The sequence below is a fragment of the Vulpes vulpes genome, chromosome 7, assembly GCF_048418805.1.
Source record: "Vulpes vulpes isolate BD-2025 chromosome 7, VulVul3, whole genome shotgun sequence".
Classification (NCBI taxonomy): domain Eukaryota; kingdom Metazoa; phylum Chordata; class Mammalia; order Carnivora; family Canidae; genus Vulpes; species Vulpes vulpes.
This window is the reverse complement of record NC_132786.1, coordinates 72696018-72708516: the sequence shown is the minus strand read 5'-3', so window position 1 is coordinate 72708516 and position 12499 is coordinate 72696018. Positions and strand designations below refer to the sequence as shown.

Below are 12499 nucleotides of genomic sequence, written 5' to 3'. Positions count from 1 at the left end.
TCTGTCTCTCCGTCAAATAAATAAATAAAATTAAAAAAAAAAAAACTTTTCTTTTCATCTACACATGATACAGTGTACATGATACAGTGTGAGAAGTCAAATTATTCTACAGGTCTTGTTGATTAACATAGCTGTCTTGGGACTGATTCCTACCAAATACTCCATCATTTCCTGCTCTTGGGAGTCAACCAATTTATTTTAGACTATTCTTATATTTCCTCCCATATGTCTAAAAAACATGATAATACTACTTCTTGAATGTTCATTTGAAGCATTATCATTTGACTTTCCAATACAGAAGATCAGGATTTAGCTGTTTTACTTTTTAAAATTTTATTTATTTATTCATGAGAGACACAGAGAGAGAGGCAGAGGAGAAGCAGGTGCCTCACGAAGAGCCTGATGTGAGACCTTGTGAGCCTTGATCACAGGACCCTGGGATCACAACCTGAGCCAAAGGTAGATGCTCAACCACTGAGCTACCCAGGCATCCCAATTTAGATGTTATCAATCTTTGCCTATAGTCGGAAAAAAGAGGTGGAGGAGAAGGAACCAACAAAAACAGTTTCAAAAGCTGGTAAGCAAAGGATGAGTGGTAGTTTAGCAGATTTGAAAAGGCAAAGTCTTAGCCAACAGTAGGAAAAACTCATATTGCAGCCCCCCAGAAGGCTCTGAATTGGAGGCAGCAGGAACTTTAGAAGGTAGAAATGAAAACAGGGGGACTGGTCCTTGATCCCCTATCTAACTCTGAGCAATCAGATGACTGCTCTTCTCACACCTGGCTGATTTTTCAGTTCATTCTCTAGGGAAGGCAAATAGAGGGTCTGTGGTATTTGAAGGAATTAGCTTCTGGCTTCCAGAACTAATTTTAACAGGTTCAGTATCTTTCTAATTCTTCAGCTTTTGTAAAGTTTTTATTCCTTGACCCACTCCAGACATTTCAAGGATTATCTCTTAGTCCCCAGATTTTGAAATTTTACAATGATGTATATTAATGTAAGTCTGTTTCATCTGTTGGGCTGGGTACCTAATGACGCCTTTCATTGTGGAAATTCTCATCTTTCAATTTTGGGAAATTAAAAAACTTTTCTTTGATTTGCATCCCTCTCCCCGACACACCCCATTTTCTTTACCTGATTTTAGCACTCCTATTATTCAGATGTTAGACTTCTTCCACTGGCCCTGTAATTCATTTTATTTGTTTGTTTTTTAGTAATCTCTACACTCAAGGTGAAGCTCAAACTCATGGCCCTGAGATAAAGAGTCTCATGGTCTTCTGACTGAGCCAACCAGGAGCCCCTTCTCCCCTTCTCCCCCTTTTTTTAATTAAAAAAAAACATGGGGTGGGGGCGCCTGGGTGACTTAGTTGGTTAAGCATCTGCCTTCAGCTCAAGTTATGACCTCAAGGCCTTGGGATTCAGCCTTTAATGGGGCTCCCTCCTCCACAGGGAGCCTGCTTCTCCCTCTCCCTCAGCCATTCTTTTACTCTTGCTCTGCATTAAATAGATAGATAGATAAATAAATAAATAAATAAAATCTTTTTTTTCAAAAAGAAAAAACCTATTGAATATCTGAAAATTAATTCCTAAAGACCAACCTTTCCAGAAAACTGTAGCTACACAATGCATTCCATCTATCATGTTAAAACATGCATGAGACACAGATTTAAAAAACACAAAACAAGCCACCATTCGTCAACAATCAGCAAAGAGAAAATACATCTTTCCCGTTTTTAATTTCTTTCTCTTATTTATTGAGTTTTTTTAAACATTAATTTATTTATTCATGAGAGACCCGGAGAGAGAGGGGCAGAGACATAGGCAGAGGGAAAAGCAGGCTCCTTGCAGGGAGCCCAATGTGGGACTTGATCCCAGATCCTGGGAGCACGACCTGGGCTGAAGGCAGGCACCCAACTGCTGAGCCACCCAGGAGTCCCTTATTTATTGAGTTTTAAAAATTTCTGCTACATGCTTTAATTTTAAAAGTCTTGTTTGTTTTCTGAATGTTCACCTCTTACAATAGCATGTTCTTTCACAAATACAATATCTTAAGTCTCTGAGGATATTAATGATTTTTTTTGGTCTTGATTTCTTCTTGATGCACAGCCTTTCCTTCCTCTAAGTTATTTATTTATTTTCTCCCTGCTTATGTTGGTCTCTGTCTTTTTTATTAAAGGTTTTCTTCATATTTGATGACTATTTGCTCATATTTAAGAGTGTGACACTAAATGGTTCTCTGGAAACTCTGTGAACATGGGGTGATCTGGCTGGCCCATTTCATTGGGAGAACTCTAAACGTTGATATCTTCAAGTTTTCTCTCGGATTGGTCAGATACCTCAAAAGTTCTTCCAATTTTCCACATGGAACATACATTCCCGCTTGCCAGGGTGTGGCAGCTGAATACGCCAACTAGGGAGGAACTGTAATCTAAATATTTCATAAACTGCTGGCTGTAGCTACTTCGGTCATGAGGATTGGACGACTGCTCAGTTGGCAGCAAGTGGCCTTTAGCATTTTCCGGTAGTTGCTCTGAGTTTATCCCTCAATCCCAAGCCTTTCCTGAATGGATTAACTGGAAAGTCAGTACGGTGAAACTTCAGTGAGGAATGGAGTACAAAGGCTACCTGGTATCTGTAGATGGCTATCTGAACATGCAGCTTGCAAACGCAAAAGGATACATAGATGGAGCATTGTTTGGACATTTGGGTGAAGTTCTAATAAGATCCTAACCCAGAGGAAGAAGAGTGGCATATAGAAACACAAGGCCTTTCATACCCAGTGGGAAGTTGTGAACCACATGTACTCAGCGACTGCCCAATCCCATACTTTTTATTGGACAGGTAATCTTGCAGTAGAAAGAACTCTGACTTCTGGTCCTGAATCTGCTGCTAAATCTGAAGTGACTTGACTCTGGGCAAATAATTTTAACTTAAATTATTAATCTCATTATTTTTGCAATGTGAGGGTTAGAGAGAGGACCCTTCCAATTATATGTACTTCTCTGAGTTTGCTATTTCCATCGTTGAGTGAAAGAACCAAGGCTCATGGCTACTATTTGTAAGAAGGAGAATATACACATTAATACATAGAATATTTCCAGAATGATGGAGATGAAACTTAACCGGTTGCATGCAGGGAGAGGAACTGAAGATGCTTTATTTTTCACAAAATACTCTTGTATCTTTTGAACCTTGAAACATAAACAAAAACTATTTCATATACTTGTGCTTAATCATCCTGTTTCCAGCATAGTATTTCCCTCTTCAACTGTGCTTGGTGTCCCTCAGTAACAAAGATGGCAGAAGTAGGAGGTGCGTAGGATGGAGCTGAGAATGGTTGAGGAGTGTGCCCTGATGTTTGGTCCTAACCAGTGGAGGGTGCCTGAATAAATAAAGGATGAATATCAGTTTCTTTTCAGCATTCCAACTCCTTTGGTTTTGTAACCACATCCCACTGAGGAATTAATTCTTCCCTATCGTAATCAATACTAGTGGCAGTCCAGGAAGGCAGCTGCTGTCTATGAACTCCGACACATGCCAGGTGGCTGTACCACAGGTCCCTTGTGTATTAGGGGGAAGAAAGAAATCAGTTATAGCTCCGCTAATCTCTGCTCCAACAGCTGGAGGATGAAGCTCTGTGCTGGTTCTTTATAACAGGAAGGAAATTCTCAAAGCTAGAGTGTGAAAAGAAATCTTAAGAAGCTCTTGGTTCTGGTGGACTTGTGGGCTTTGTGGAAATAGCAACGCTCACATGCCTCATACATAGTATTAGGCATAAATTGAAGACCAGGATACCAAAGACTCCATCCAGGGTAAAACAACTCCACAAATGAACAGATTTCCCAAGACAGCTGTAGCACAGGGAAATAGGAGATCAAGGCAGATAATTTCTCCCTCTCTTTGCCAGGGAAAATTTACTCTAAAGATTAGATGTCCAGAGGTCTTCTGGGATTATCAGAGCTCTTGCTTACTCTCTGAACAACCATAAACTGTAAGATCACCTTCGCCTCAGTTTCCCTGAGAACAGAGAAGAAACAATCTAACCTAGACCATAATCTGTCAGTCAATTGCATTTTAATGTGTTTTTTTCAAATATTATACGCACAGTAAAATCTTACGGAACGTGAAATTTTGTATTCTGCTTTTTAGCATATATCTTATCATACGCATTTATTTCTCTTCATCATTAAAAAAAATTCTTGGCAAACTTAATTTTAAAGGCTATAACCACTTCCCTATTGCTGGACATTTGGGTAGTTTCAAAACCTTTCTGTTACTAAAAATAAAACGCTTAACGTCTTTGTGCTTGCCTCTTTTAAAACAAAACACAGGGATGCCTGGGTGGCTCAGCGGTTTAGCGCCGCCTTCAGCCCAGGGTGTGATCCCGGGACCCCGGGATGGAGTCCCAAGTCGGGCTCCCTGCATGGAGCCTGCTTCTCCCTCTGCCTGTGTCTCTCTGACTCTCATGAATAAATAAATAAAATCTTAAAAAAAAAATAAAACAAAACACGTAAGTTTTTTTTTTTTTTTTTTTTTTTTTTTTTTATGATAGTCACAGAGAGAGAGAGAGAGGCAGAGACATAGGCAGAGGGAGAAGCAGGCTCCATGCACCGGGAGCCCGATGTGGGATTCGATCCCGGGTCTCCAGGATCGCGCCCTGGGCCAAAGGCAAGCGCCAAACCACTGCGCCACCCAGGGATCCCCCAAAACACGTAAGTTTTATCTGGAAAACCTACTTTGGCATCAATAAACAATCTAAACCTTTGAAAAAAATAAAACTACAAAGAAAGTTTAAAAAGTCTCATTTTTAACTTGTGGGAAAATCACTTAGGAAGTCATTGTTCATATTTTTTGTTAATATGCCTCTCTGCTTATGTATTTATCCGAATTTCATATTATCTCCCTAGTGCAATTAATAGGTCAGAAGACTTGGCCTTGCTTAAGGCTACGTGTTATTCCTTAGTTTTGAAATTTCAACTAGTGATACCTAACTTCTTTTTTAGACTGATTTTAAAATTCCAAACTCTAAACGTTCCAGGAATTGCCACAGCAGGTAAAGTCCTATTTTTATTCCTTCTACAAACATAGCCACTAAAGTTCGTAAAAGTGTTGGGGTCCCGACTTCGTAAAAATGGAAATATCAAACTACTTCAAGCCTTAGGCCGGCAGTCTTCTCACGTGACGCCTCCGCTTTTCCTTTAAATGCCTGGTCACGTGATTACAGACGCACACCGACGGAGGAAATTCACGCTGTCAGGGCAGAGTCGTTCCTCCCCCACTGTTCCCACCCGAGGGTTCCTGGCTTTCCCTTCCCAGAAGCTGCAACTCCTCGGGAGACGTTCTTCTTCATCCGCTACGTCGGGTCACCGACTCTCACTCCTTTCCTTTCCGTTAGTCGCAGGTGCTAGGTAGAGCTCCATCTCTTACAGAATCCCACTAGCCGAGGCAGGGTGGCGGGGACTACCACTCCCAGGGGGCATCGCGGGCCCCGCCCCCGGCGGCTCGCAGTGTAGGTTGGGGGCTGAGGTCCCATAGTCTTCTGGCCGCGTGCTGCCCGGAGCAAGCGCACTACAGGTTCCGTGGCGCCTCGCGCGCGAGTAGAGCCGGGCCAGGCCGGGGCGGGGCCGGGCGGGGTGGGGCGGGAGAGGCCGGGGCTGGCTGGCCGGCCGGCGGGCGGGCGGGAGGAGGAAGGGGGTGGGAGCGGAGGCGATGGAGGGGAGGAGTGGGGGAATGGGGGAGGGAAGGGGAAGGGAGGCGGGAGGCGGGGCCGAGCTGGAGCCGGAGCTGGAGTCTGAGCCGGCGGTTGCAGTGGAGGCGGTGATGTCGGTGCAGGTCGTGTCAGCAGCGGCTGCCGCGAAGGTGCCTGAGGTGGAGCTGAAGGACCTGAGCCCCTCCGAGGCGGAGCCGCAACTGGGACTGAGCACGGCGGCTGTGAGCGCCATGGCCCCCCCGGCAGGCGGCGGGGACCCTGAGGCTCCAGCTCCCGCCGCCGAGCGGCCCCCGGCCCCTGGCCCGGGCTCGGGGCCCGCCGCCGCTCTCAGCCCTGCCGCCGGGAAAGTGCCTCAGGCGTCGGCCATGAAGCGGAGCGACCCTCATCACCAGCACCAGCGGCACCGCGACGGCGGCGAGGCCCTGGTGAGCCCCGACGGCACCGTCACCGAGGCGCCGCGCACAGTCAAGAAGGTATTGGGGCCGGGGTGCCTCTGGCGGAGAGAGGGATGAGGGGGGGAACCGCAGATCCTCGCGGCAGGGCAGCACCAGCCTCCACGCCCTCTCTCCCGGTCGCACTCGCCTGGAGAGCCCTTTCCCCTTCAGATCCACTCTCTGAGAGATGCCCCCACCTGCCCGCCGCGCTGGGGAGCGAAGACTCCAGGTGGCACGGCCGCACTTCGCTATGAATAACATGGAGGTAGCGCTCTCGCTACTACTTGGAATAGGCAGGGGAGGAGAGGCTCCTCATACTACCGTTCGCCCCCACATCCAGCACACTTCCCCGTGTTACATTCCAGACTGTTAAGGGAGAGACCCCCCCGATGGTCTAGAAAATCCTTATTGCTTATGAGAGTTCACCCAGCAATGAGGGTGGAAACATCTTTCCTGTTTGGAGGACGAGTAAGCAGTAGTTAACCTCGCGTTGAAATACTCAGTCCTCTGGTTTCTGTACAGATGATGACTTTCTGCCTTTCTGTGGCCAGCCGCTTCCATAGAGCAGTACTGATGCCGTGCCCTTCATTCCAGATACTGCAGTATCCTTGCATCTTCTCTGAATGTGGAAGGGTAATGGAGAGAGTCTCTTCGCTCTTTTCTTCTGCTTAGTAGTTGGCCACCAGGATTATTAGACTGTGTGTGAAGAGAATGATTGTTTCACTGGTTCCTTTATTATGATCTGCAAGTGTTAGTTAGGAAGAAGTGCTTCTGCTCTGGGGAAAGGCAGTCATTGCGAGGCTGTCTGTCTCAGCCGACAGCTTCTTTCAGACGTAGTTTTGAAGAGCAGGTAGTCTCAACACGGGGAAGTGAGCCTGGATGTATGATACTCCAGTGTTCCCCTTACAGTGGCCGTCCGTGGTGTTTCTCTCCTCTCACACAGGGGAAAAAAAGGGGGGGGGGCAACTATTGAAAAAGAGATATGGGTCATATAAAAAGGGATTTATGGCTCTAATTTCCAAGGCATAGTATGAACACAGTGATTTGTGGTTTTTGTTTTTTATGTTGTGAATGATTTTTCATTGCTTTGTCAGAACAGCAGTAAAGAGATGTGAAGCCTGCAATGGTTTCCCTGTGTAAGACTGCTGAGTTGGAACCCCGGATCCAGCCCAACTTTTGTTGTAATAGTCTCATGATTAAGGTGGAAAGCAGATAACCCTTTCATTCTAATTCCCTAGATGTAGGTGATAGATGATGTCAGACGCAAGACTAAAGGAATTTGTTTAATTATAAATTGCTTTAGAATAGTGTCCATTTTGTATGCAGTATGAAACTCCTCTGGGAGGGAATTATAGTATAGGAGGCAGCCCAGGTCCTCGGGTTGATAGTACCTAGATATGTGTCCTGAAATCTGAAATATTTCTGAATGGTTGAGTTGCTTTATAACTTTGGCCAAATCTTTTTTGTGTGATTAGGGATCTTTTTGTGTAAATCTGTAATTTGATGAGATCTCTTGAGGGTAATAGCGTTTAACAAATTACTTTTAGGGTATTGGTTTATAGTCAGGCAGACTGGGTTTCAATACTAGTATGCTCACTAATTAGCTTTTGAGTAATTTCTAAATTCCCTGAATTTTCATTTCCTCTTGTATAAAATGAGAATACTAATATGATTGAGGATTAGAAATATTTGTAAAGGGCTTTAGCATTGAACTTGGCACATATACTAGGGACTTAGGGGATGATAGCTATTATTATTAAGGATTTTATTTTATTTCTCCTCCCGTAATGTTTTAAGTGCATGTCCTCATAATCTCCCCTGAAAGGCATGCCCAACTCAATAGATTCTTTATAGAGAAGTTGAAAAATCACAGGCCAGCATATCAGTCTGTTTTTCTTAAATCTAGACATGCTTTTTGACCATTTTCCTTGTTGAACCACCTTCTTCCTGTTTTTCCAGCATCAAAATGTGGGTTCCATGATTCTAGATTTACTCAGCAGCCTCAAGGCTATGGAAGACAGGGCTGAGCTTGTCTTACAATGTTAATTGCAACCAAAAAACAACTTTTGCTGGAAGTTAAGCAAATGAACCTCCAGGTGAGGATACAGCTGTATGACACAATTAAAAGACATTGCTGAGCTCCTTTTACAGGTTCTTTAACTTTCTCAATATTGAATTGACTGAATTAAAATAAGTGCAGGGGATTGCTGTTCTTTCCGCAAGTTCAAACTCACCTCACCAAGTGTGACAGTGTGACATTTTGATTTGTTGAGTCTTTCTTGATTCTTAGATTGTTTATGTAAATAATCATTACGACCTCGATGCCCTTCTGCTTTTACTATAGGGAGGGACGGGGGGTATCAGGACTTGAAATAGCTACCTTTGGCTATGTAATTGGTGACTGCTTGCTTTTATTCTGTAACTCTCACCTGCAAGCTTACTCATCTTAAGTCACATTTTTTGTTGGTTTCCCTTACTCTATTCATGTATTTGTCATCAGTTTTCTTGGTTTTATTACTCTGCTTAGCCACACAAGGGAAATAAACTTTTTGTAAGAGCCAGAATTCCTAAGTGCAGTAGTTAATAAGAATGAATATAAGGTACACAGGTTACTTAGTCACATCTTATCTTTGGCTCCTGCCTCCATCATGTAACTTGTGGTGCTGTGGGGATCAGGTCCTGTCATTGTGGCTATGATATATTTGTATTAATGTCTTTCTTCATAAGCTCATGTCAGGTGAACCGAATGAACCAAAAATCTCTGTAAGAAGTGATTTGTGGAATAGGAAGATAAATTCCAAGTGAATGGAGTAGTAATAGTTGAGAGGATTTCTTCCTTGTGTTCTTAAAAATGGGGCAATAAGAGTATCATAGCCCAGCAGGGAAAACAAAGCAGGAGAGTATTTATTTCAGGAAAATGAAAACTTTTCGATGGTAAGGCTGCAAGCCCAAGAGCTGTAGCTTGTGTGTGCCTACATCACGATTGGTAATGACCATGTTCAAGCAGTCTTTTTTTTTTTTTTCTTTTTGGCAAACGTATCCACTTTACACTGGATTTGTTTCTGTCAGCAGAGAATGAGTTGAGCCATGTTAGTTCTTTCTTGTCCTGAATTCTTTAAGCTCTTGATTTGGTTAATTATAGATTACTAAAATGGAGCCTTTTGGTTATACGCATGGGAATGTGGGAACAGTATGACTCCTTTTGCTAGTTAGGAAAGTACAGCCTTACAAAATGTTCAGTAAGGCAGTTGGCAGATTGATCCAAATATGATTTACCATTCATTGGCCTTTTATATTCCAGGAATTATTATAGGCATTTTTCTAATCCTGACAATACAGGGAAATATAGGTGACATTATCTCCATTTTACAGATAAAGCAAGGAGGTCCTCGAGAGATAAAGTGCCTTGCTCAAGGTTGTACATCTAGCAAGTTGTAGGGGTAGGACTCAAATCTGTTTTAAACCTTTGCCTGTTTCCAAAGCCCATGTCCTTTTTATTATACCACACTGATTCTTTTTAAATTTTTAGATGTTGGATTCTGGTCTTCTCCCAGAAGTCTTTCAGAATACTTAGTGAACGAGACGCCTGGGTGGCTCAGTGGTTGAGCGTCTGCCTTTGGCTAGGGGCGAGATCCCAGGTCCAGAGATTGAGTTTGACATGGGGCTCCCTCTGAGGAGCCTGCTTCTCCCTCTGTCTGTGTCTCTGCCTCTCTCTGTGTGTCTCAAATAAATAAATAAATAAATAAATAAATAAATAAATAAAATATTTTAAAAACCCTAAAAACAAAGAATACTTAGTGAACTCTAAGGCATGCCTGTCTGGCCTAAGGTTTAGGTTGCTCCAAAGCCAAAGTCAGGGTTCTAGGAATAGGACAGGAAAAGTACAAATGTTGAACCTCAAAAAATTGTAAAATTTATAAGGAAGAAGAGTATCTTATATTTAAAAAAGTGTTCCGTGATCAATGATGCATTTTTATGTTAATAATTTATTGATAAATTTATCCTTTTTTCCCTCAAATATATCCTTATTTTTGTTTTTTCATGATTATTTTTCAAAAAGATTTTATTTATTCATGAGAGAAACAGAGAAAGAGACAGACATAGGCAGAGAGAGAAGCAGGCTCCCTGTAAGGAGCCCGATGTGGGAACTTGATCCCAGGACCCCGGGATCACTCCCTGAGCAGAAGGCTCAACCGCTTAGTCACCCAGGTGACCATATATCCTTATTTTTAAAGTTGTAAATAAATCTTCAGTACGTAAGAATATGCTCTTCCTTTTTGTCCAGCTACCAGTTTTTTAAGTCCCACATTCTTAATGACTGAGTCTCTAATTAAGCTTTTTGAAAATTATAAGGAGAAGCATACTATTATGTGTTCCAGCTACATACCAGGCACTGTATTAGAGCCTTAAATATACTGTTTTATTTAATCCTTGTACAAGCTCTCAGAGATAAGGTAGTGTTATCTTTGTTTTATTGAGGAGACAGAGTTGAAGAGATTAAGGAATTTGCCTCAAGGTTACACATTCAGTAAGGTGATGAAGCTAACAGAACTCTATAATCTGTTTGACTCCAAAGCCGAGCTTCTCTTTTCAGTTGAAGTTTCATTTCTCTGTTCCAAAGCTCAGATTGAACTTTTTTTTTTTTTAAAGGATTTACTTATTTATTCATGAGAGACACACAGAGAGAGGCAGAGACACAGGCAGAGAGGGAGAAGCAGGCTTCCATGGGGAGCCCAACACGGAACTTGATCCCAGGACCCCAGGATTATGACCTGAGCCAAAGGCAGATGCTCAACCACTGAACCACCCAGATGCCCCTCAGATTGAACCTTTTAAATCTTATTTAATTTCGACATATTTTGTAGATATTTTTGTTATTTCACTAACCGGCAACTTCTTTTTATTTATTGAGTTTGTTTAATAGTCTTACCATATATTGAACATGTATGAGTTTTCTGAGAAAGTAGCCCTTATTTTGTATTAGTATAATTTGTGAATTCTATTCTCCTTGGGCCTGGGAAAGAGTGAACATTAGGAGGTGTTTTGGGAGGTTGCTCAGAGCTGAATTTGCAGTTGTGTATTTGATGTCTTTTCCAGTAATGGAAGAAATGGATAATCTGTGAAGGGAGAATGAGTTTCTTTATTATAGAAAGCATTTCTCTATCCTACAGTGAAGGGGGGGGGTGGAAAGATTTATTGACAACTTTATTCAGACTCCTTGTCGAGTTGAGTTTATAAAGAATAGGTAGCTTTTGTTTAAATAATTGAGAGAGAAGTACAACTGAGGTAGATGGGAGAACAATCCTGACAGTTGCCCCGATCCATCACCCAGCCAGCATGTTCACGTGGTATGCACAATTAGAGGAGCTGAAATTCCATTAACCAAAGAAAGGGTAAGTAAGCTTGATCAGGTTTCTATGGAATTTGTAGGAACTTTTTATAGTCTGACCTCTGGCCCTGGAGTGAGAGCAGAGCAGAGGAGAAAGTGGTAGGTTGAAATTTCTTCTGTTGCAGTTCTGAGTTTAAAACTATTGATTAAGACACATGATTTGTATGATTTTCAGTCTCCTCTTCCCCAACTGTGTTCTACAACAATTCAGTTAGCCATTTTTCTTGGACACTGGACACTTGGACAGCATTAATAATAGCTAGTGATTTCCTTTTTTTCCCCCACTGGTTGTCAAATGATCCTTTATTGAAATATTTTCCTTTGTAGTTAACTCGTTGGGCATTCCACTGCACCACTATTGATGTCATCTATGATGTCATGAGGGTGACGGCCATCAACATTGCAGCCCACAGACTGGGCAGTCCCCAGGATCTCTTTAATGGTTCCAGAAAGTTCTCTGGCTAAAGATCGGTGTCGCATCTGTCGGACAATATTGACAATCTCATCAAAAGTGATATTTCCACTGTGCTTAATGTTTTTCTGCTCCTTTCTGTCTCTTGGTGGTTCCTTGAGGGCTTTGATAATCAGGGCAGAGGCAGAAGGTACCACTTCAATCTGGGCCTGTCTGTTCTGAATGGTCAGTTTCACTGTAATCCTTAGACCCTTCCAATCACCGGTTGCCTTGGCGATGTCATCACTAACCTTTTTTGGAGACAGACCCAGTGGGCCGATCTTCAGGGCCAGGGCAGACGTGGCACCGACCTTGCCACCGGTGCACCTCAGGTACACAACTTTGATCTCATTGGGGTCGAACTTAGGCGGCATGGTGGAGGCAGCTGGTGTTGGATGAACCCGGATTCGGGACGACCGAAGACAGTTGCACCTTTGCCTCCTCCGAGCCTAAAGCCAAAAGCAGCTAGTGATTTCCTATTCTTTTCTTTAAGGTTCTATCAGTAGAAATGTATTT

General features: G+C 42.8%; 2 protein-coding genes across 4 annotated transcripts in view; one reads left to right on the top strand and one right to left on the bottom strand.

Moving 5' to 3' along the window:
* Positions 1–5753: 5753 nt before the first annotated feature.
* The window catches only part of AHCYL2 (adenosylhomocysteinase like 2), a 162547-nt gene continuing 155801 nt past the window's right edge, over positions 5754–12499 (top strand). For 2 of the 3 annotated variants that reach the window (XM_026010802.2, XM_026010807.2), the window contains exon 1: positions 5754–6182. In XM_026010802.2, the coding sequence (XP_025866587.1) occupies positions 5820–6182 (363 nt within the window). In that variant the 5' untranslated portion in view covers positions 5754–5819. The remainder of the gene's footprint in view (positions 6183–12499) is intronic. The other variant, XM_072764085.1, reaches the window with a different exon arrangement.
* Positions 11818–12447, bottom strand: LOC112928921 (large ribosomal subunit protein uL11-like). The gene has a single exon (XM_072764092.1). It carries the CDS (start codon positions 12355–12357, stop codon positions 11860–11862), a length of 498 nt encoding a protein of 165 aa, XP_072620193.1. The 5' UTR covers positions 12358–12447; the 3' UTR covers positions 11818–11859.

Bases quoted from the DNA above. Each gene is read 5' to 3' on its own strand.
- LOC112928921 (XM_072764092.1), bottom strand. From the start codon at position 12,357: ATGCCGCCTAAGTTCGACCCCAATGAGATCAAAGTTGTGTACCTGAGG.